The sequence below is a fragment of the Macaca nemestrina genome, chromosome 6 (assembly GCF_043159975.1).
Source record: "Macaca nemestrina isolate mMacNem1 chromosome 6, mMacNem.hap1, whole genome shotgun sequence".
In the NCBI taxonomy this organism is placed as follows: Eukaryota; Metazoa; Chordata; class Mammalia; order Primates; family Cercopithecidae; genus Macaca; species Macaca nemestrina.
The window spans coordinates 180,984,342-181,010,130 of NC_092130.1; the positions used below are offsets into that span (position 1 = coordinate 180,984,342).

The window sequence follows — 25,789 nt, forward strand, 5'->3', positions numbered from 1 at the left end:
GGAAGAATCAGAACTAAATTTCCTACTTTGTGTTTTTATTCCACTGCAAAGGCCTGAGAAAGGAGTTTTTAGGCCTTTGCATTTTATGTATTGGTGTTTTGAATGGCTAGTGTGCTCACCTATTTCAAAACTCAGAGGAAAGTGTCTTCAGGCTGGCTCCCTGCCTAGAGACAGCTGATTTTAAGTTTTCTGTGACTCCGTCGGGAGACATTTCATGAATAAACTAGCAAATGTGTATGCATAGTATTTATGTTTCTTCCCTTTATATATGAATTGCAGCATCTGTATCTACTGCCGTCCACCCTAGAGCTTGTTTGCAATCAGTGCAGGGCTGTGCTGTGTTTCTTCTGCAGCCCTTGGTCCCGGCCTCAGCTGAGCGCCTGGCCCCATGCGTGGTTTTGCGCATGTGCTCACTGCTGGGCCAGCGTTAGCCTGGGCACTGAGCCTACTGCATGCTGGTGTTCGATGCACAGAGTGCGAGGCCTTGGCCGCAAACTGCAGCCTTAAGGGACAAGGTAAGGTCTCCCTGTGGGACAAGGGCTCTCTTTATTGTTTACCGTTAACAAGACACCTAAACAAGATGTAAACAGTAAATAAGATCCTTTCTTCCCAAGGGAGGCCTTACCTCCCCGTTTCCCAGCCCCAGCTCCTCCTTGGGCCCTGCAGTGCTTGGAGGCACCATGGCCACACACTAAGGCCCAGCATTTGACACATCCAGGAACCCAGGGGCCTAACCTCAGCATCACAGCAGGTATCAGGGTGGTGAGGGCGGTGTTGCTGTGAATCTGCACAGAATCCTACAGCCCCTGCAGCCAGGGATATCATCCGACACACACACCCCCCACACACACACCCCCCCACACACACATCCCCACACACAGCCAGGGACATCATCCGGCACACACAGCACCCCCTCCCCCCCGCACACACACAGCCTCTTACCTCCCACACACACACACAGCCCCCCTACACACAGCCTCACACACAGCTTCACACACATACACCCCACACAGCCCCCCACAGCCTCACACACCCCACACACAGCTTCCCACAGCCCTCCACACGCACCTGCACACCCGCACACAGTCTCACACATACCCCACACACCCCCCCCACACAGCTCCCTATAGCCCCCCATACACTCGCACACACACCCCCCCCACACACAGCCCCCCCACATAGCCCCCCACAGGCTCACACACACCCCGCACACACACAGCCTCACATAGCCACAACACACGCACAGCCTCACACAGCCTCATAGCCACAACACACGCACACACCTAGCTGTGCCACACCCTCCGTCCCAGCGGGTGGCGGTCTCCCTGCGGAGCCTGGGAAGCTGCCATGGGCCCGCCGCCTCCGCCTCCGCCTCCGCCTCCGCCTCCGCCGCCCGGAGCTCCGCCCGCGTCCTTGGCCTCAGCCCCTCACGGTGCCCGCCGCCTCGCTCCACCGCTCAGGGCCCCGAGGGCGCAGGGACCAGCCTCGCTGGGGGCTCCGGGCACCGGGAGGCTGCGGGGTGAGGACGCCGGCGCCGCCCGCGCCTTCCTCCCCCGCGCCAGAGCGCAGCCCCGGCCCGCCAGGCTCCCGAAGCCTTCCTGGTGCGCCCTGTTCCTAAAACTCCGTTTTCAATGCAAACCCCAATCCTTCCATGGGTAAAATAACCCACACAAGCAGAAGGCGGGATACTTACTGTTTCTGCAGCGGCCTCCTCCGCTTCCGGCCCGCGTACGTGCACTCCCCCGGCGGGATCATCGTCCTCGGCCTGGAAAACACCGGGCACCCGGTCACCGGAAAGCGCCACATGCGCCCTGGTCCCGCCGCGACGCCCCGGGCCCCTCAGCGCGGTCCGGGAGCCCCACACCCGCGACCCCGCGAGGCCCCCACCCCCTCCTCCTCGTGGGACCCCCTGGCCCGGGACTTCTGCTCTCCAGCACCCCGCACTGAGAACGCACCGGGGCTGGGTCACGCCTGGGCCTCCCTTCGGTGGCAGGCGGGTCCCGGCCTCCCCCAGAGAAGCGGCCTGCTCTGGAGCCTGGCTCAGGGCGCCATGGCGGGAGACGTCCTGAGGAGGAAGCCATCGAGGAAGCCACGCACGGGCGGGGCGCGGCCAAGGCCTGGGCAGCCTGCAGCCTCCAAACACTCATCACGCAGGTCCCGTGTTCCCGTTACCCCCGAGAAGATATTTGGGGTCCCGTGTTCCCATCACCCCCAAGAAGGTACGTGGGTCCTGTGTTCCCGTCACCCCAAGAAGGTATGTGGGGTCCCGCATTCCTGTCACCCCCAAGAGGGTATGTGGGGTTCTATGTTCACGTCACCCCAAGAAGGTACGTGGGTCCTGTGTTCCCATCACCCTGAGAAGGTATGTGGGGTCCCGCATTCCTGTCACCCCCAAGAGAGTACACGGGTCCCGTGTTCTCATCACCCCGAGAAGGTACGTGGGGTCCCACGTTCCTGTCACCCCTGAGAGGGTATGTGGGGTTCTATGTTCACATGATCCCGAGAAGGTATGTGGGGTCCAATGTTCCTGTCACCCTGAGAAGGTATGTGGGGTCCCATGTTTCTGTCACCCCCAAGAGGGTACTCAGGTCCCATGTTCCTGTCACCCTGAGAAGGTATGTGGGGTCCCATGTTCCTGTCACCCAGAGAGGACACACGGGGCCACATGATCCCATCATCCCCGAGAGCACATGTAGGGCAGCAGTATAATCTCCTCTCTGTGGTGTGATCTCCCTGTGGTGTTTGTAGCAGGTCTTGCTCTTCTCATCTCTGCCCTTGATAGCCTTGTGCTTTAGGACAACAGGCTTCCTCTTTTCTATGTAAAATTCTACTCCACTCTATAGTCCTGGGATTCCACTTAGGTCACTAGCTCACAGCACCCTGAGTCCAGTTGACTACACCCACCAGCTGCCACCAACAGTGCTGGACACAGGCATGTGCCTCCCAGCGGGGCCCCTGAGGAGCAGTCCAGTATCTGTGCCCAGGCTGGTCAGCTCGCCTGTCACCTGTCTTAGAGAGGGAATCACCCTTCTTTTCTGGGAATCTTGATTTTCTTTGCATTGGGTGCAGCTGAGCCCTCACAAATGTCCTGCAGACCTGTGTGCAGTAACCATCCCATGCCAGGCTCTGGGCCAAAAGCCTTGGGGAGGAAGTTAAGGAGCCCTCACCTGACCTGAAGTGAGTGCAGCCTGGAAGAGGAGGCAGACTCACACAATATCCACCTGGTGGGAAAGTGCCATAAAAATGTCAAAAATGTGTCATGGATCCACTTTGACTATAAAGACTTAGGTAGATAAAGTAAATGGATAGAAAAAGATACACCATGCAAACATTAATCAAATGAAGCAGCTGCATGAGTCCCAGACAAAGGAGACTTCAGAACAAGGAATATCACCAGAAACAAAAAGGTGTGTTTTATAATAGTAAAGGCATCGATTTTCCAAGGAGATCTGACAATCCTAAAGGTAAATGTACCTAGCAACGGAGCTTCAAAACACATGAAGCAAAAACTAATAAAACCAAAAAGGACAATTCATGGCAGACATTAACATTTCTATCTCAGTAATCAATAGAACAAGTAAATAAAATCAGTAAGGATATCCAACAACAACAGACTTGAATTGATGGAAATTTATAAAACACTCCATTCAACAACAGAAGAGTATCTGGTTTTTGCACATGTAACATTCACCAAGTAGACCATATTTCTGGGACTTAAAGCTATCCTTAACATTTTTTTTTTTTTTAAAACAGAAATCGTACGAAGTATGTTATTTGACATAATGGAATTAAACTATAAAGATATCCAGAAATTTTCCAAATATTTGGAAAGCAACCCACTTTTAAATAAGCATGGATCAAAGAGGCAGTCACAAAGAAGTTTAAAAATATTTTGAACTAAACAAAAATGAAAATACAAACATATCAGACTTTGTGGGATGCAGCTAACCAGTACTTTGATGGAAACTGATAGCATTAAGTGCTTATATTTGAGAAAATAAAAGGTCTAAAATAAGTAATCTAAGCTTCTAACAAGTAACTAGAAGAGAAGATAAACCCAAATTGAGCAGAAGGATGGAAATAATAAAAATAAGTCTATAAGACATAAAACACACAAAAAAAGAAGAATTGGCAGGGCTTGGTGGCTCATGCCTATAATCCCAGCTACTCTGGAGGCTGAGGCAGGAGAATTGCTTGAGCCTGGGAGATGGAGGTTGCGGTGAGCCAAGATCACACCACTGCACTCCAGCCTGGGAGACAGAGTGAGACTGTCAAAAAAAAAAAAAAGAAAGAAACAGAAAGAAAGAAAGAAAAAGAAAAATAAATTAAACCAAAAGTTGGTTCTTTGAAAAAATCAACAAAATTGATAAACTTCTTGCCATACTGATCAAGAAACAGAGAAGACAAATTGCCAATATCAGGAATGAAAGAGAGGACATCACTACAGATCCCACAGACATTAAAAAGAAAAATTACAGAGCTGAGGCCAGGCGCAGTGGCTTACGCCTGTAATCCCAGCACTTTGGGAGGCTGAGGCAGGTGGATCACCTGAGGTCAGGAGTTTGAGACCATCCTGACCAATATGGTGAAACCCTGTCTCTACTAAAATTACAAGAATTAGCTGGGCATGGTGGCATACACCTGTAGTCCCATCTACTTGGAAGGCTGAGGCAGGAGAATCGCTTGAACTTGGAAGGCGGAGGTTGCAGTGAGCCGAGATCGCACCACTGCACTACAGCCTGGGCAACATAGCAAGACTTGGCCAAAAAAAAAAAAAAAGAAAAGAAAAGAAAAATAAAAATTATAGAGCTGGGTGCAGTGACTCAAGCCTGTAATCCTAGCACTTTGGAAGGCCGAGGCAGGAGGATCACCTGAGGTCAGGAGTTAGAGACCAGCCTGGCCAACATGGTGAAACCCCATCTCTACTAAAAATACAAAAAATTAGCCGGGCATGGTGGTGCATGCCTGTAATCTCAGCTACTTGGGAGGCTGAGGTAGGAGAATTGCTTGAACCTGGGAGGCAGAGGTTGCAGTGAGCCAAGATCACACCATTGCACTCCAACCTGGGCAACAAGAGCAAAACTCGATTTAGAAAAAAAAAAAAATATATATATATATATATACACACACACACACACACACACACACGTATATATATACACACACACGTATATATATACACACATATATATGCATATATACCTATATACACACACACACACACACACACATATATATATATATATATAGAGAGAATACCGCTGTGAACTGAATGTGTCCACCCACAATTCCTATGTTAAGCCCTAACTCTCCATGTGACTGTATTGGAGATAGAGCCCGTACCCTCATAGGTGATTAAGATAATAAGGTTGGAGCCCTAATCTTATAGAACTGGTGCTCTATAAAAAGAGAAGAAACATCAGCGCTCTCTCTCTCCACCATGTGAGGATGCAGCAAGAAGGCAGCCATCTGTAAGGCAGGAAGAGAGGCCTCACCAGAAACCAAATCAGCCAGTACCTTGATCTTGGACTTCCCAGCCTCCAGAATGGTGTGAAATAAATTTCTGTTGTTTAAGCTATCCAGTCTATGGTAGTTTGTTATGGCAGCCCAAGCAGAATAAGACAAATACTATCTGAAAAATTAAATGATTTAGATGAAATAGAGGAATTCGGCCGGGCGTGGTGGCTCAAGCCTGTAATCCCAGCACTTTGGGAGGCCGAGACGGGCGGATCACGAGGTCAGGAGATCAAGACCATCCTGGCTAACACGGTGAAACCCTGTCTCTACTAAAAAATACAAAAAACTAGCCGGGTGAGGTGGCGGGCGACTGTAGTCCCAGCTACTCGGGAGGCTGAGGCAGGAGAATGGCGTGAACCCGGGAGGCGGAGCTTGCAGTGAGCTGAGATCCGGCCACAGCACTCGAGCCTGGGTGACAGAGCGAGACTCCGTCTCAAAAAAAAAAAAAAAAAAAGAAATAGAGGAATTCCTAGAAAGGCGCAATCTATCAAAACTCAAGAAAAAACAGATAATCTGGATAGCTCTATATCTATTCCAACAACATCAAAAAACCCAGGCTTAAATGGTTTCACTGGTATATCTACCAATGTAAAGAAATAATACCAATTATCTGCAATCCTTGGCAAAAAATATCAAAAATTTTTTTAATTGTCAACTTGTTTATGAATTCAGCATTACTCTGATGCCAAACCAAAGGCATTGCATGAAAAGAAAACTAAAGACCAGCATCCTACATGAACATAGACACAAAAATCCTCAATTAAATATAGGTATTGGCAAATAGAATCCACCAATATATAAAAAGGATGATACATCACAACTAAGTGGGATTTATCCAAGGAATTCAGGGCAGCTTCAACATCCAAACACCAATCACTGTAATCCACTATAATAATAAACTAAAAAGAAAATGCACATGATCATCTCTATCTTTCAGAAAAACATCTGACAAAATCCAAATCCATTCATAATAATTTTTCCAAAAAACCTCTCATCAAACTAGGAACAGAAGGAAACTTAACGTGATAAAGAACATCTACAAAAGCTTATAGCTAACATCACAGCTAATGGTGAAAGACTAAATGCTTCCCTCCAAGACCATGAACAAGGCAAAGCTGTGCTGTATCCCCATTCCCACTAAAATTAGTTGTGTACTAGCCAGGGCAATAAGTCAGGAAAATAAGTAAAAGTCTCAAAACTGGGAAATAAATAAAAGTCATAAAACTGGGAAATAAAAATAAAATAAAATTATCTGTTCGCAGACATGATTTTACATGTAGAAAATTCCAAAAAGGCTGAGTGAAGTGGCTCACACCTATAATCCCAGCACTTTGGGAGGCCAAGGCGGGAGAATCACTTGAGCCCAGGAGTTTGAGACCAGCCTGGGCAATGTAGGAAGACCCTATCTCTACAAAAAATACTTTTCAAAAACATTAGCCAGGTGTGGTGGCACACACCTGTAGTCCCAGCTACTCAGGAGTCTGAAGCAGGAGGATCACTTGAGCCCAGGACATCAAGGCTGCGGTGACAGTGAGCTGTGATTGTACCACTGCACTCCAGCCTGAGTGACAGAACAAGACCCTGTCTCTTAAAAAGAGAGAGAGCAAATTCCAAAAATTTTACTAAAACCAATCACCTATAACTATTTACTGAGACCAGCAAGGTCACACAGTAAAAGGATAATAACACAAAAATCAATTGTATTTCTAGATACTAGCAACGAACAACTAGAATTCAGATATTTAAAAACTAATATCATTTACAATAGTACCCCAATAAAAATAAAATAGGTATTTCAAGAGACCTAATATATGTGTAACTGGACCCCTAATGAATAGGAGGGGAAAGGAAGTAAGAGAAAAATGTAAGAAACCGCAGAAATTTTTTCCAAATGTAATGAGAATTGTAAACCTACAGACCCAAGAAGCTTAGTGAACTCCAAGCACAAGAAACAGGAAAATTACACCAACGTATATCATAATCAAATTGCTCATTACCAGTAACAAGTAGAATAATATTTATTTTTGTATTTTTTGTAGAGATGGGTTTTCATCATGTTACCCAATCTGGCCTCAAACTCCTGGGTTCAAGCAATCCGCCACCTTGGCCTCCCAGAGTGCTGGGGTTACAAGCATGAGCCACGCACCTGGCCTAGAATAATATTAAAAGCCAGAGAAAACAGGCATTGGGTACAAAGGATAAAAAATAAGATGACAGCAGATTCCTCATCAGAAACAAGAAGTTAGTGGAGCAACATCTTTAAAGCTGAAAGAAAAAACCCTGAAACCTAGAATTCTACATCTTATGAAAACATCATTCATAAGTGAAGGTGAAATAAAGAGCTTTCAGATGCACAAAAGCTGAAAGAAATCATCACTAGCTGACCCACACAGTAAGAAATATTACAGGCCAAAGGAAAATGATACCAGATTGTAAAATGTGTCTACAACGTGGCACAAAAAGCGCAGGAACTGACTACTAGAGGGTTGAATATGCATAATTTGTTCTTATTGCTTAGATATCTTTGAAAGATAAGTGACTATTTCAGCAATAATAACAGCATGTTGTGGGGTTCACAACAAACGTAGACATAAAGTATATGGCAGCTACACAGACCCAGGAGGGGAGACATGCATTCACAAAGTGGGGCGACAGTACTCAGAAGCTGTGCCAGCTGCCCGTTTGTTGCCTCTAGCCTCCAGACCCCCCGTCCTGTCTGCTCTGCATTAATAAGCCGCAGTCTTTCAGCACTTTTTCCTATAGAGGGCATGATGTTGCACTGGCCTGAATACGGCCCTGGAGCAGCCCTGCAGGAAGAAGGAGACTCTCTTGGTTCCAGTGCTTCCCACTTTTTTGTGTTCCTGCTCACCACTGCCATAGACAGGGAAACTCAGCAAACTTCCCTGCCCTCCAGGGGACGGAGCTACACCTCCTCCAATGAGGATCGAGCCCCAGCCTTGGGAAGGGAGCTCCCTTCCAAGTGCGCTCCTTAGGGGCCTCCGGGGCCCCAGAGCACCATCCAGAGTTCTCCTCTCCCCCCCATAGCTGCGCCACTGTTGCTATCAATACTTCTTAATATTAAAGTTTCTCAATTCAAATAAAAAATTAAATTAAAAATATAAAACACCAACACAATCAGACCTCATCTCTACAAAAAATAATTTTTAAAAATTAGCCAAGCATGGTGGCACATGTATGTAGTCTCAGTTACTTAGGAGACTGAGGCAGGAGGATTGCTTCAGCCTGGGAGGTCGAGGCTGTGGTGAGCCAAGATCACACCACTGCACTCCAGCCTGGGTGACAGAACAAGACCCTGTATGTATGTGTGTGTATATATATATACACATAAAGCGAGAGAGAGCTGATTTTTTTAAATCCACATTTTAGAGATACACATTAAAACACATATGAAATAAATGGCATGTTAGGGATTTGCTTCTCTATAAAGTGGGGAGGACAGTGGAGTCTAAATGGTCTAGGGCTGGCAGACTGGACTTTAAATGAAACTGAATCAGCCAATATTGATAGTTGATTACCTATGCCAGCTGATGAAAAAATTGAGCTCTTTATATAATTCTCTCTCCACTTTTGTAAAATATTTGAAAAGTGCCATAATAAAATGTTTGGCTTTAAAAAAAACATTAAAAAGAAAGAAACTGTGGCATAAGAATAGAGATACTAACTGATTATGACCAATGACCAATTGATTTTCCACAAGGCACCAAGGCTGTTCAACAGGGAAAGAACAATCTCTTCAACAAATGGTGCTGAGATAACTGGCCAGCCTGAGCAACACAGCAAGCAAGGCCTTGTCTCTAAGGTTGGGGGGGGTGGGGGTGGGAAAAGCCACACACCAAATAGTGAAGTTGGATCCCTACCTCACACAATACGAAAAAATTAACCTAAAATTGACTAAAGACTTAAATGTAAGAGCTAAAAATATAACACTCTCGAAGAAAACATAAGAATTCATCTTTAATGGCCTTGATTGGATAATGACCTTAAATGTGGCAGTGAATTCTTAGATTTGTCACAAAAAGCACGGGTAATAAGAGAAAAAAAATGGATAAATTGGACTTCATCAAAACTAAAAATTTTTGTGTCACAAGACATTACCAAGAAAGTGAAGAAGCAACCCACAGAATGGCAGAAAACATTTACAAATCATGTATCTGATAAGAGTCTAGTATCCAGAATAGACAAATAACTCTTACAATTCAACAACAAAAAGACAACCCAATTTTAAAATGGGCAAAGGCTTTTTTTAAAAGATGGTTGACTAGAAGCATTTCAAGCACATCTCATCCACTTAGAAGAACCAAAATAATGTGTAGATGATCACACTTTGAATCTATTTTCCAAGAGACAACATGGGAGTTCAGCAGGAAAGTGACAGGAAAAAGCAAAACTTAGGAAGAAGGAAAGCAGGCAGCCTATGTGGCCAAGAGCGGCTGGGAACTGGGAGTGACTCCCCAGTATGAGAGGGTAAGGGCGGGTCTTCCCGCAGTCCACTTTCCCACTAGAGATTCATGCAGTCCCTGACACAGGAGAGCAACTCCACCCTCCCAATCTCTGCATCGGATTTAGGGAGACCAAGAAGGAAGTTCCCTCCCAGAGGGAACATGCCCTGGGTCTCACACCCTTTCTGAAATTTAAGCAGCTAGAGCAAGACACCGTTCTCCATCCTAGTTCTTAGCAGACGGTGCATGTTCCTGTTACAAGCAGTGCCAATCCGAGGCATTAGGGAAACTTGGACTTGGACTGCTGCTTGTGGAACTGAGGTGTGAGAGTGGACCAGGACTAAGAGGCAAATGTGGCATGGGCTGCAGCTCCCAGCACTGGAAGCAGGCACCACCCCCAGGACTTGAGCAAGATGAGAATTGCCATGGGGGCTTGGTCTTGAGCTGTGCAGGGTCTACAGCCTGGAGCTGAGTTGTGGGCCAGGCACAAAATGCCAAGGCTGATGGAACAGCTTTTGTCTCCAACAGCCAGGATGGGGGAGCAAGCCACATGGGGATTGGGGCATGAAAGGGAGGCAGGTCTTCCATCCATGGCCAAGGCTCTGGCTGCTGGGACTGGCCCCACCCTCCCTGTGGCAGCTGCCCCTCATCCAGGCATTCTGCCGTGGGCCCTGAAAATCACCCAGTGGCACCTGTCACAGTTGGTACATGCACTCAGGGGGCTAGAGCAAGCTTGCCTGGTCCAGCTCTGCCTGGCATCCCCCTTCCCCAGCCTGCCCACAAGACAGAGTGTGGGATCCAGGGACCAGGAGGATCCACAACCCAGTCCACCATCTGGAACACTGAGCCTTTCTCCCAGGGGACACCCTGTCACTACCACCTCAGCTGGCATCTACCTGCAAGTGCCAGCTGCTGGCCTGGAGGCTGGCCAGCACAGCCCATTGCAACCACTGCCAACACATGCACACAGCTTGGGACCCAAAAGTGCATCTCACCACCACTGCTACCACCATTGCCCACACCACTCTGGCTGCCCAGAAACTAGGAAGTCTGCTCACTTGCACGGTACACTGCTACTATAACCAGCTTCTGAGAAAGCCACCCAGAGAGAGGCCCAAGAATCAACCTGCCTGTTACTGCCAACACAGGTGCCAGTGTGTGCCACCATGGGGCACAAGGATACACATGGTTAGCTCACAACTGCTACCACTAAAGCCTGAAGATGGGCCCACCCAGCATCCCAGTCCCCAGCACAACTTCACCACAGCTGCCACCAATAACTACACCCTAACCAAGGAAGCCACAGATACCACTAACACTGCTAATAGCCAAATAAATCATACAGAGGCTTCACTGCTGCATGCCTCAGAAGTAAATCCAAAGGGCCCTACCCAAACAACATCCCAGTCACATCTCCAGTAAAAGGTGCCCTCCAACAACAAAAGTAAACCCCAAAATAAGAAAAAGCAACTATTATACCAGATGTGCAGAAAGCAACATAAAGACACAAGAAACATGAAAAAGCAGGGTAATATGACAATCCCAGAGAAACACAGTTCTCCAGCAGTAGATAAATCTCAACCAAAAGAAACCTCAAAATCCCAGATAAAGAATTCAAAATATTGATTTTAAAGAAGTTCAATGAGATGTGTGAGAAGTCTGAAAATTAATACAAAGAACTCAGAAGATTAATTCAGAATATGAATGAGATGTTTACCAAGGAGATAGATGTATTTAAAAAAAACAAAAACAAAAACAGAATTACAACATACATCTGAAAGCTCCAACAATAGACTAGACCAAGCAGAATAATTTCAGAACTTAAAAGACAGGCTTTTTGAAATCATCCAATGAAACAAAAACAAAGCAAAAAGAATGAGAAAGAATGAGCAAAGCCTGTGAGACACCTGGGACTATATACAGTGATTGAATTTACAAGTTATTGGTCTTCCTGAGGGTGAAGAGATATTGAGAGGCTTAGAAAACCTATTTAACAAAGTAATATATGAAAACGTGCCAAGTCTAGCAAGAGATCTAAGTATCCAGACACAGGAGGCTCAGCAATCCCCAGGAAAACATCGTGCAAAAAAGACACTACCACAGTGCACCATGAATCAGTCCAAAGTCAAAGTGAAAGAGCAAATTCTAAAAACAGCAAGAGAAAAGCATCTAGTTACCTATAAAGGAAACCTCATCAGACTAACGGTGGAGTTCTCAGCAAAAACCTGGCAGGCCAGAAGAGAATAAGGTGACATATTCAAACCGCTGCAAGAAAAAAACTTTCAGCCAACAATTTGATATCCAGCACGATTAACCTTCATAAATGAAGGAGAAATAAAGTCTTTCCCAGAAAAGCTGATGCTGAGGGAATTCATCATCACTAGTCCTACAAGAACTGCTCAAGGAAGCCCTAACTTGGAAGTGAAAAGATGACATTCACCATTATGGAAACACACAAAAGTATAAAACTCACTCATAAAGCAATCACAGACGAAGAGAAAGGAATCAAATGGCACTGCTACAGAATTCAACCAAGCCACAATGACAAACAGCCAGAGGAAAAGAAAGAAGCAAAGAACTTATAAAACAACTAGGAAGCAATTAACAATACAACAGGAACCAAACTTTACATACCAATATTAACCTTGAATGTAAACAGGTTAAACACTCCAGTTTTTTGTTTTGTTTTTTGAGATGGAGTCTCACTCTGTCACTCAGGCTGGAGTGCAGTGGTGCAATCTTGGTTCACTGCAACCTCCACCTCCAAGGTTCAAGTGACTCTCCTGCCCCAGCCTCCTGAGTAGCTAGAACTATAGGCCTGCACCACCACTCCTGGCTAATTTTTGTATTTTTAGTAGAGATAGGGTTTCACCATATTGGCCAGGCTGATCTTGAACTCCTGACCTCAAGTGATCCACCCACCTCTGCCTCCCAAAGTGCTGGGATTACAGACATGAGCCACCGTGCCAAGACAAATGTTCCACTTTAAAGACACTGATTAGCAGAATGGATTTTTAAAAGCATGATTCAACTATCTGCTGCATACAAGAAACTCACTTTACCACTAAAGACACACATAGGCTGGGCATGGTTCCTCAAGCCTGTAATCTCAGCACTTTGGGAGGTCAAGATGGGAGGATTGCTTGAGGCCAGGAGTTTGAGACCAGCCTAGGTAACATAGCAAGACCCTGTCTCTATTTTTTTAAAAAGATACATATAGATTGAAAGTAAAGTGGGGGGGGAGGGGAAATACATTCCACACAAATGGAAACCAAAAGCAAACAGGAGTAGCTATACTCATATCAGATAAAACAGACTTTATGTCAAAAACAGTAAAAAAAAAAAAAAAAAAAAAAAAAAAAAGACAAAGGTCATTATATAATGATAAAGGGATCAATTAAGCAAGAGGATATAACAATTCTACATACATATGCATCCAACATTGGTGCACCCAGATTTAAAACAAATATTACTAGAACTAAAGAGAGAGAGAGAGAGCAATACAGTAATAGTGGGGACTTCAACACACTACTCACAGCATTAGACAGATCAGCTAGATGGAAAATCAGCAAAGAAACATGGGTTTTCAGCTGGACTTTAGGCCTCCACAGACATTTACATTATAGAATATTCTACCCAACAACTGCAGAAGATACATTCTTTTCATCAGCACATGGGACGTTCTCCAAGATAGACTATATGTTATGCCACAAAACAAGTCTTGGCCAGGCACGGTGGCTCACACCTGTAATCCCAGCACTTTGGGAGGCTGAGGCGGTGGATCATGAGGTCAGGAGTTCGAGACCAGCCTGACCAACATGGTAAAACCCCATCTCTACTAAAAATACAAAAATTAGCCAGGCATGGTGGTGTACACCTGTAGTCCTAGTGGCTCGGGAGGCTGAGGCAGGAGAATCACTTGAACCCAGGAGGTGGAGGTTGTGGTGAGTTAAGATCGTGCCACTGCACTCCAGCCTGGGAAACAGAGTGAGACTCCATCTTAAAAAAAAAAAAAAAAAGAAAGAAAGAAAGTCTTAACAGATTTTTCTTCTTTTTTTCCTCCTCTTCCTCCTCCTTCTCCTCCTCTTAACAAATGTTTAAAAATTAAAATTATATTAAGTATCTTCTCAAACCACAGTGGGATAAAATCATAAATAAATACCAAGAGTAACTCTGGAAACTGTACATAAATGGAAATCAAACAATATGCTTCTGGGTCAACAAAGAAATTAAGATGGAAATTTAAAAATTGCTGAAACGAATGAAAATTAAACACAACATACTTTAAAAACCTATGGGATACAGCAAAAACAGTGCTAAGAGGGAAGTTTATAGCAGTGGTCCCCAGCCTTTCTGGCATCATGTACTGGTTTTGTAGAAGACAATTTTTCCACCAACTGCAGATGTTGGTAGGGATGGTTTTGGGATAAAACTGTTCCACCTCAGATTATTAGGCATTAGATTCTCACAAGGAGCGTGCAACTTAGATCCCTCACAAGCACAGTTCACAATAGGGTTTGTGCTCCTATGAGAATCTAATGTTGCTGCTCTGACAGGAGGAAGAGCTCAGGTAGTAATGCTCACTTGTCCACCACTCACTCCTGCTGTTTGGCCTGGTTCCTAGCAAGCCATAGATGGGTACCGGTATGAGGTCTGGGGGTTGAGGACCCCTGGTTTATAGCATTAAATGTCTATATCAAAAAAGTAGAAAGATTATGTGCCTCGAGGAACTAGAAAAGCGAGAACAAGCCAAACCAAAATTAGCAAAAGAAAGGAAATAACAAAGACCAAATAAACAAAATCAGAAATAAAAAAGGAGACATTACAACTAACACCACAGAAATACAAAAGATCATCAGAGACTATTATGAACAACTATATGCTCACAGATTAGAAAACCTAGAGGAAATGTATAAATTCCTGGAAACATACAATCTCCCAAGATTGAACCAGGAATAAATAGAAAACCTGAACAGATAAGTAATGAAAAGCAGATTTAATCAGTAATTTAAAAACCTCCCCCAAAAGAAAAGCCCACAACCAGCTGGGCTCACGCCTGTAATCCCAGCACTTTGGGAGGCTGAGGAGGGCGCATCACGAGGTCAAGAGATCAAGACCATCCTGGCCCACATGGTGAAACCCCATCTCTACTAAAAATACAAAAATTAGCTGGGCATGGTAGTGCGTGCCTGTAGTCCCAGCTACTCGGGAGGCTGAGGCAGGAGAATGGCATGAACTCGGGAGGAGGCAGAGCTTTCAGTGAGCCAAGATCACGCCATTGCACTCCAGCCTGGGTGACAGAGCGAGACTCCCGTCTCAAAAAAAGAAAAAAAAAAAAAGAAAGAAAGAAAGAAAAAAAGAAAGAAAGAAAAGAAAAAGAAGCTGAATTATACCAAACATACAAAAAAAGAACTAAGACCAATCTTCCTGAAACTGTTCAAAAAAATTGAGTAGGAGAGAATGCTCCCTAACTCATTCTAGAAGGCCAATATAACCCAGATACCAAAATCAGACAAGGACACAACAGAAAAAGAAAACTACAGACCAATAACCCTGATGAACATAGACTCAAAAATCCTCCGCGGTGCACGGTGGCTCACACTGTAATCCTACTTTGGGAGGCCAAGGCAGGTGGATCACTTGAGGCCAGGAATTCCAGGCCAGCCACCTGGCCAACATGGCAAAATACTATCTCTACTAAAAATGCAAAAATTATCAGGGCGTGGTGGTGTGCACCTGTAATCCCAGCTACTCAGGAGGCTGAGGCATGAGAATTGCTTGAACTTAGGAGGCAGAGGTTTCAGTGAGCAGAAATGGTGCCACTGCACTCCAGCCTGGGTGACAGAGTGAGACCCTGTCTCAAAAAATATCCCCAACAAAATATTAACTAACTGAATCCAACAGCCCGTCAGAAAGATAATACACCACAGTCAAGTAGGCTTTGTATCAGGGATGCAAGGATGGTTCAACGTATGCAAATTAATAAACATAATACATCACATAAACAGAATCAAGGACAAAAACCATACAATCAACTCAATAGATGCAGAAAATGCATTTAATAAATTTCAGCATCCCTTAATGATAAAAATCCTCAAAAAAATTGGCACAGAAGGAACATATCACAAAATAATAAAGGCTATTTATTACAGACCCACAGCTAACATCATACTGAATGAGGAAAAGTTGAAAGCATTTCCCCTAAGAACTGGAACATGATAAAAATGCCCTCTTTCACCACTCCTATTCAATATAATACTGAAAGTCCTATCCAGAGCGATCAGGTAGGACAAAGTACACAAAAGGCATTCAAACTGGAAAAGAGGAAGTCAGATTATTCCTATCTGCCAATATGATTTTGTATCTAGAAAAACCTAAAGATTCTACCAAAAAAACTCTTAGATAAGTGAATTCAGTAAAGTTGTAGAATACAAAATCAACATACACAAATCAGTAGCATTTCTATACACCAATAATGATCTAGCTGAGAAAGAAATCAAGAAGGCAATCTCATTTACAATAACCATTAAAAAATACATGGGAATAAATCTCTACAAGGAAAATTACAAAACACTGATGAAAGAAAATTGTAGATGACACAAACAAACAGGAAAACATCCATGTTCATAGATCAGAAGAATTCACATCATTAAAATGACCACACTGCCCAAACCAACCTACAGATTCAGTGTAATCCCTATCAAAATACCAAAGTAATTTTTCACAGAATTTGAGAAAACAATCTCAGGCCGGGCATGGTGGCTCACACTTGTAATCCTAGCACTTTGGGAGGCCAAAGCAAGAAGATTGTTTGAGGCCAGGAGTTTGAGACCAGCCCAAGCAACACAGTGAGACCCCATCTCTACAAAAACATATTTTAATTTAAAATTAGTCAGGCATGGTGGCACACACCCATAGTCCAGTTACTCAGAAGGCAGAGGCGAGAGAACCTCTTGAGCCCAGGAATTCGAGGTTGCAGTGAGCTATGATTGTGGCAACGCACTCTAGGCTGGGTGACAAAGCAAGATCCCATCTCGAAGAAAAAAAGAGAAGAAGGAGGAGGAGAAGAAAAGAGAAAAAGAAAAATAATCCTAAAATTCATAAGGACCAAAAAAGAGAGAGAGGTGTGTGTCAGTGCAGGAAAAACTACCATTTATCAAACCATCAGATATTATGAGAATTCACTCACTGTCACGAGAACAGCATGGAAGAAACTGCCCCCATAATCCAATCACTTCCCGCCAGGTCTCTCCCTAAACACCTGAGGATTGTAATTCAAGATGAGAGTTGGGTGGGGACACAAAACCTAAACATATCACTACATGACTTCAAATTACACCACAGACTGTAGTATGGGATTTAAACTAAAAACCTTCTGCACAGCAAAAGAAATAATAAACAGAGTGACAAGGCAACCTGTTAAATGGGAGAAAATATTTGCAAACTATTCATCCAACAGGGGAGTAGTAACCAGAATATACAAGGAACTCAAACAATTGAACAGCAGCAACAACAACAAAAAACCCAAGTGATCCCATTAAAAAGTAAGCAAAGGACATGACATGAATAGACACTTTAAAAGAAGAGATACAAATGGCCAACAGGTATATGAAAAAAATGCCCCACATCACTAATCATCAGAGAAATGCAAATTAAAACCACAATGAGATATCATCTTATCCCAGTGAGAATGGCTATTATTAAAAAGACGGCCAGGTGCAATAGCTTATGCCTGTAATCCCAGCACTTTGGGAGGCCGAGGTGAGTGGATCACTTGAGGTCAGGAGTTCGAGACCAGCCTGACAAACATGGTGAAACTGCATCTCTACCAAAAACACAAAAATTAGCTGGCATGGTAGTGGGCACCTCTGAGGCTGAGGCAGGAGAATCACTTGAACCCGGGAGGCAGAGGTTGCAGTGAGCTGAGATTGCACCACTGCACTCCAGCCTGGGTGACAGAGGGAGACTCCATCTCAAAAAAACAAAAAACAAACAAAAAAATCAGATGTTGGTGAGGATGCAGAGAAAAGGGAACTCATACACTGTTGGCGGGAATGTAAACTAGTACAGTCTCTATGGAAAACAGAATGGAGATCTCTCAAAGAATTAAAAATAGAACTGCCATTTAATCCGGCAATCCCACTACTAGGTCTATACCCAATGGAAAAGAAATCAATATATCAAAAAGACGCCTACACTCATATGTTTATTGCAACACTATTCACAATAGCAAAGAGATGGAATAAACCTAGGTGTCCATTAGTGGATCAATAAAAAGAAAATGTGGTATATATACACAATTGAATATTACTCAGCCATTAACAAAGAATGAAATCATGCCTTTTGCAGCAACATGGATGGAACTGGAGGTCATTATCCTAAGTGAAACAAGCCAGGCACAGAAAGTCAAATGTCACGTGTTCTCACTCACACGTAGGTGCTGAAATTGTATACACATGGATGTAGGGAGTGGAATGATGGACGACAGAGACCTGGGAGGATGAGGGGGTGACAGGGGCCTGGCTGATGAGATTTTAGTTAAGGGGTACAGTGTACATTATTTGGGTAATGGCTACCCTAAAAACTTTGACTTGATCACTATGCAATCTATGCATGTAACAAAATTAGACATGTACCCTATAAATGTGTACAATTTAAAAAATGTTCAAAGGACTTGAGGAGACATTTCTCCAAAGAATATACACAATGGTCAACACATGAAAAAATTATCAGCACTGTAAATCATTAGGGAAATGCAAGCAAACAAAAATCCAAAATTCAATACCATTTCATACCACTAGGATGGCTATGTCTTTTTTATTTTTAGACAGTCTTGCTCTGTTGCCAAGGCTGGAATGCAATGGCTCAATCTCAGCTTAGTGCAACCTCCACCTCCTGGGTTCAAGAGATTCTCCTGCCTTGGCCTCCCGAGTAGCTGGGAGTATAGGCGCATGCCACCACGCCCAGCTAATTTTTGTATTTTTGGTAGAGATGGGGTTTCACCATATTGGTCAGGCAGGTCTCGAACTCCTGACCTCAGGTGATCCGCTTGCCTCAGCCTCCCAAAGTGCTGGAATTACAGGCGTGAACCACTGCACTGGGCCAGCTATCATTTTTTCTAAATAGAACATAAGTGTCAGTGGGGCTATGGAGAAATTGGAACTGTTTCTGGTGCATTGCTGGTGAAAATGTAAAATGGTGCACCTGCTGTGGAAAAGTGTGGTGTTTCCTCAAAAAGTTAAACACAGAATCACTATATGATCCAGTAACTCCACTCCTAGGTACACACCTAACAGAAGTGAAAGCATTTGTTCTAACAGAAACCTGCACACAAATGCCCATAATTCACAGTAGCCAAAAAATGTAAACAAACTAAATGTCCATCAACTGAGGGACCAGTAAACAGAACGTGGCATCTTCCTATGATGAAATATTATTCAGCTGTGAAAAGGAAGGAAGCCTTGGCACATGCTGCCACGTGGAGGGACCCTAAAAACGTTGCACTGCGTGAAAGAAGCCGGACACAGAAGGCCACACGCTGACCCCATTGCATGATATATCCAGAGTAGGCAAACTCAGATTAAAAGGTTCATGGCAGCCAGGACCTGGGAGCGGGGACTGGGGAGTGACTGCTCGGTGGGTGGGCACTGCCAGAGGTGATGAAGATGTTTTGGAGCTAGAGAGAGGTGATGGCTACACAACTTTGTCAATGTACTAAATGCCCCTGAACTGTTCACTTTTAAACGGTTAATTTGATGTTATACGCATTTTACCTCAACACGAAAACACATAGAGGCCGGGCGCGGTGGCTCACGCCTGTAATCCCAGCACTTAGGGAGGCTGAGGCGGGGAATCACCTGAGGTGAGGAATTCCAGACCAGCCTGACCAACATGGTGAAACCCCATCTCTACTAAAAATCCAAAAATTAGCCTGGCGTGGTGGCGGGTGCCTGTAATCCCAGCTACTCGGGAGGCTGAGGCAGGAGAATCGCTTGAACCCAGGAAGCAGAGGTAGCAGTAAGCCAAGATTGCGCCACTGAGCTCCAGCCTGGGCAACAAGAGCTAGACTCCATCTCAAGAAAAAAAAAAAAAGAAAGAAGAAAAGGAAAAAAAAAAAAAAAAGAAACAAAAAACACCACGTAACACATAGAACACAAATTTACAAATAAATATAAGTAAAATCTCTGGAATGTTAAGAAAGAAAGCAAATGGCAGATTGGAGCAGGGACAGATACCCGTGGGTGGGTGGAGGCGGTGTGGGCGGGTGGGACGGATGCTTCGGAAGGGTCCGACCCTCCCCTCGAGGTGGTGTGGGATGCCCAGCCTCCCGTCCGTCATGGCCGCGTGTCTGGCCCAGTGCACTTCTCCGAGAAACCAGGTTGGGCACTTGGTGGCTGGAGGCCAGCGTGCAAGGCCATCCCATCAGAACTGCAAGGCCTTTCGACTCAAACAGGAAACTCCCAAGCCGCACCCAAGCCTGGCCCCAGCCTGGTGGGGAGAATAGACCAGGGACGGTTCCCAGCACCCCAAGGCGGGCCGGGCATAGAGCAAACCCACTCGACCACCCCTTGAGGTCAAGGAAGGTGAAGGGGATAGGGTGACCTACACCAGCCCCAGAAGACCCTGAACCCTGGCACCACCAGCCTAACTAACCCTCGTCCCCAAATGAGTGCAGAGCCACAGGGCAGGAGCGGGTCGGGGGGGTGGCACGACAGCTGGGAAGATGAAGGGGGGCAGGGGATGTTGTCGGAGGTGGGGCTAGTGCAGATCCTTCTTGTCCCCAACATCCCGAACTCCCTTCCGAGTAGCCAGAATTGAGACGGAAGCCTCGTTGCCCTCCTCAGCCTCCACACCAGTGACTACTCGCTCTGCAACGCCCGGGCAAAGCCACGTTCTCCTGGGTGTCTCCAGCTCAGTGCTGGAAAGGCCCTAAAATCAAGAGTTCTGGTAAAAATCACCAGGAGCTGATAAATATTCCCTGTGGGTAGTGTAGGGGAGGGGCCCAGAGGAAATCCAAGGAGCCGGCCTGCCTGCCTCCTCCCCACAGCCAGTGACCCCCGAATAACCAATTTCGTTTTTGTTTTTTTTGTTTGTTTGTTTGTTTTTTGTTTTTTTTGTTTTTTTGTTTTTTTTGAGACGGAGTCTCGCTCTGTCACCCAGGCTGGAGTGCAGTGGCCGGATCTCAGCTCACTGCAAGCTCCGCCTCCCGGGTTCACGCCATTCTCCTGCCTCAGCCTCCCGAGTAGCTGGGACTACAGGCGCCCACCACCTCGCCCGGCTAGTTTTTTGTATTTTTTAGTAGAGACGGGGTTTCACCGTGTTAGCCAGGATGGTCTCGATCTCCTGACCTCGTGATCCGCCCGTCTCGGCCTCCCAAAGTGCTGGGATTACAGGCTTGAGCCACCGCGCCCGGCCTGTTTTTTGTTTTTTTTTTTGAGACAGAGTTTCACTTTTGTTGCCCAGGCTGGAGTGCAATGGTGCAACTTTGGCTTACCTCAACTTCCGCCTCCCAGGTTCATGCAATTCTCCTGCCTCAGCCTCCCAAATAGCTGGGATTACAGGCATGCACCACCACACCCGGCTAATTTTTGTATTTTTTTTAGTAGAGACAGGGTTTCTCCATGTTGGTCAGGCTGGTCTTGAACTCCCGACCTCAGGTGATCCGCCCACCTCAGCCTCCCAAGGTGCTGGGATTACAGGTGTGAGTCACCACACCCGGCCCAGTTTCAGGTTTTTGTTTGTGCCTCAGTTTTTTTTATATATAAATGAATATATTTTTATTTAAAAAAAAAATTTCCAAGCAGAAGCACCTTTGGCTATAATTCACTGCATTGAAACAGCTAGGCGGCTGAGCACGGTGACTCACGCCTGTAATCCCAGCACTTTGGGAGGCCAAAGCGGGGAGATCACGACGTCAGGAGTTCAAGACCAGCCTGGCCAACATAGTGAAACCTGTCTCTACTAAAAATACAAAAATTAACCGGATGCGGTGGCACACACCTGTAGTCCCAGCTACTTGGGAGACTGAGGCAGGAGAATTGCTTGAACCCGGGAGGCAGAGGTTGCAGTGAGCCAAGAAGGCACCATTGCACTCCAGCCTGGGTGACAGAACAAGACTGTGTCTCAAAAAAAAAAAGAGAGGAAGAAAGAGGGAAAGAAAAGAAAGAAAGAAAGAAAGGGGGGAGGGAGGGAGGGAGGGAGAAAGAAAAGAAAGAGGGGGGGGAGAGAGAGAGAGAAAGAACGAGCTGGGCAAGATGTTTCAGGGCTTCCAAGTCTTTCCTACCCAAGTCATCAGCCCCTGCCAGATCGGCCTATTCATTCCTGCCTGTCTGTGAGGCGACTCTCCTCAAGGAGCTCCGCTGAGTCTCGTTCAATGCCTGATCACCCCAGACCACATGGTGCTTTCCCGCTTCTGTGTCGTATTAACCACTTAACACTGGTCAGGGCCACCCAGTCACATCTCTCCAACTGCATTGCAAATGACGACGGCTAGAACCACAGCTGCCTCCCCCTCCCCCGGCGTCTCAGCACCCAGCATGGGTGAACAAGGTGGGAAGACCCTGTTGAGCAACAAGCCGTCTCCCTCCGATCACAAGGCCTGCTCCTGGGAACACCAGGCCACATGAAGGAGGAGGCCTCACAGTTGCGGGAAATAAATAATTTGGCACAAGGATCAAGATAAAGTAGTTTGAGAAATAGTTGCTGATAATACTTCAGGGAAAAGCCTCATGGTGTTCAGGTGGTCACCTGAGCATATCTGAACTTCCTGGCCCTACTGGTGGAGATGCGAGGGGGTGGCAGGGAAGTGTGTCTCAGTTCTTGCCCTATGTAGCCTAAATACAGGAGGATGGATCCTATCGCAATAGGTTGTCCCATTTTACAAAATACTCATGAACTCACCTCACCAGATGGAGCCTCCTTGGGACTGGACCAAACTCCCCACAGAAATGGCCCTGTGAGGCAAGACTCAGGTGTCCCCGGCCTTCTGATGGCAGCGTTCTTCTCCACCTGGGACACGGGTCAAAGACGCCTTGTAGGCAGTTGGGGGACAGGGGAGGACCCTACCACTGCAGTCAGGGGCTCAGCTGGGGACCACGGGTGGGGCCTCGACAGACTCCTGGGTGCTGCTCGCAGGCAGGTCCCACACAGGACGGAGGGGTCGGCTAGGGCCATCTGTGGGTCTCCCAACCCCACCAGGCTGTGAGCTGACAGCATTTCTCTAAGAAATCTGAATTTTTATAAGAACCTTTCTCCTGTGGTAAAACTCGTATCTGTTCATTTTAGAAAATACAGATAAGTAAGAAAACAAAAATAAAAGCTGCTCCCCAGGCGGTGGTGTCCACCCCGTCAAAGCCCCTCCCCAGGCAGCGGTGTCCGCCACGTCGAAGCCCCTCCCCAGGCGGCAGTGTCCGCCCGGTCAGCATCCTACGTTGTTCTCCAGTTCTTGTTACTCAAGGCTTTTCAGCGACTCTGGGGCCGCATCGAGCCCCGGCTTTGTGCGGGATGGATACGACACCCTCGGCCCGAGTCCAGACGCCACCGGTCACTCGCTCTGGGAGGCTCGATGAGTGACCTGCCTTGATGTCCTCATTCGTAAAATGGGTGACAGTTGCCAGGCCAGGGCGGCTGTGGGGCCCCGTGGGGGTGGCGTTTGGAGGATGCGCGCACACACCCACCCTCCTGCAAGGGCCCCGCAGACGGCCTGTGCGACCGCACCGAGGTCCAGGGAGGAAGCCCCCTCCCTGCCTGCCCTTGACATCCCGGAGGCCACAGCGGGACAGGCCCATGGGACAGGCCCGTGGACGCTTCTGCACAAGGCCCCTGGCCTCCCAGAAGAGGTCAGAGGGTGGCCCCTGCCAGTCACGCGCCCGTGGCGACCCCTCCCAATAGGGGTCTCAGCATCGACTCAGGCTCCACGTCGTTCTCAGGGCATCCGGTTGGGAATTCTGGCCGCTCAGAATAAGACTTCAATGAACAAATTTCTAGGTGCTACTGAAACCAAGTCTGAACATGGGCCCTTCCCAGGGCTGAGACCCCCGGGCCTGGCGCGCTCGGCCCGACAGCGGGGCCCGGCTCTGCCGCCCGCACCCGCCCAGCCCCAGGGAGCGCGGCCCGCACGGAACGCCCGGGAGTGAGGGCTCAGAACACTCCCGAGCGGACGCCGAGGACCACGGACCGTGGACGCGCCGCGGCTCCCTCCAAGGTCCGAGTTTTAAGTGAGACCCGCCAGCCGCACCCCAGAGTGTCCGCCCCGTCCCGGGGCAGCCGGGCCTGACGGCGCCAGGATGCGGCGTGAGGAGGGTCCCGACGCCGGCGCTCGCCCCTCAGCCCCGCACCCGGGAGCGCATCCCGTCTCCACTGCGGGCGGCACGCGGCGGGGGCCGGCGGGGCGCCCAGGACACTTACCCAGGGCCGGCGGGGCGCGGAGGCTCAGGCGCACCCGCGGGGCAGCGCGCCCTGGCCAGGAGCTGTGGCGGCGGGTGCCGGCGCTCGCATCCCGGGGACCCGCGGCGGCTCCAGGGACTGCCCCACCCCGGCACGCGAGCCGCCCGCCCCGCCCCGCCCCGCAGCACCCAGGGCCGGGAGGCGGCAGAGGGCGCCCGCGGGTCCGGCTGTCTTGGGTCCGGCTGCCCCAGCTGCCCTAGCGAACCCGAGACGCCATCCGGTTCCCCTGGGGTCCGCCCTGCGCCCTTCGCGTCCCAGTGATCCCCCGGAGTCTCCGTGCCCCGAGGTGGGGGTCGCGGCCTGCGCCCCTCCAGGCCCTGCGTTCCCCCTGGGGTCTGTGTGCGCCCAGGGCCCCCTCGGTTTTCCCCGCTTCCCCGTCCCCTCCCCAGCGCTCGCCGCGGGCTGTGCTGAGCCGCTGGCCCTAGAGCCGGGTGGCGCAGACCCGAACAGGTAAACTGAGGACAGCGAGTCCCCATCGCCTGCCCCATGAGGTCGTTTCGAAAATGTAAAAGGAGTCATGGTTTTTGCGAATCATAGAGAATATTAAGGTACTTTTGGATCCTGAACTTCTCAGGAAGCGGACGCGCGCCAGGCACCGCAGGGTCGCCCGTGCGAAGTTCCTCGTCCCGGACTTTTCAGGGTCCCACGCGGCAGGTGCGCGGCCCTGGACGCCCCAGCCCCGCCCACCCCGCCGGTCGGCACCTGGGACCACGCGGCCGAGAGCCAGGTCCTCCCTGCAGGTCCCCAGGGCTCACCCCGCGCCCTCTGAGCGCCCGCCGGCCCCTCCTACCTCGGGCTGCGCCTTCTCCTTCCCCTTCCCGGTGGTCCTTGGCCCCCTCCGGTCCTCCGTCCCGGCGCGCAGGCCCTGGCCGAATTCCCTGTACCCTCCGGGGATCCCTGGGGACACCCTCAGCCTGGCCTCGCACCCCGACGTCTCCACAGACTCTGGCCGGCTTTCACCCGTTCGCGCTCTCGCTGGGGCCGGCCATGGGGCCGTCCGCCCCTCCTTCTTTCCCGGCCGCTCGCTCGGGGGTCCCTGGAGTCCGCTCCTCAGCATCCGCGCTCCTCATCCCAGCCGGGCCAACCGCGCCCCCCCATCCCGCACGGCCGGTTTTCAGCAGCGCGGCCGAGGCTGTCACTGGCGCTCCCCAGGCTCTCAGTGCAACCCCGTCTCCCTGACGCCCCCAACCCGCCCCGCGCCTCCTGCTGTTCTCCGAATAAGGCTTGTGGGCCTTGGGGACTTTGCACTCTCTGCTGTCGGCTCAGGAGAAGTCTCTTTCCCAGACACAGGGTGGGCGCAGCTGAGAAGCCCACCCTGCCCCCAAGTGGCCACCGCCCCTCCCAGGCTGTAGCTCCTGCAGGGCAGC

The 25,789-nt window shown here is 48.1% G+C and overlaps 1 protein-coding gene across 1 annotated transcript in view; it reads right to left on the minus strand.

Annotated features, from left to right (window-relative positions):
- The window catches only part of LOC105463268 (aryl hydrocarbon receptor repressor), an 89,425-nt gene extending 87,661 nt beyond the window's left edge, over nt 1–1,764 (minus strand). The window contains exon 1 of the mRNA XM_071099168.1: nt 1,694–1,764. Coding sequence (XP_070955269.1) covers nt 1,694–1,755 — 62 coding nt within the window. The 5' untranslated portion in view covers nt 1,756–1,764. The remainder of the gene's footprint in view (nt 1–1,693) is intronic.
- Nucleotides 1,765–25,789: the final 24,025 nt, after the last annotated feature.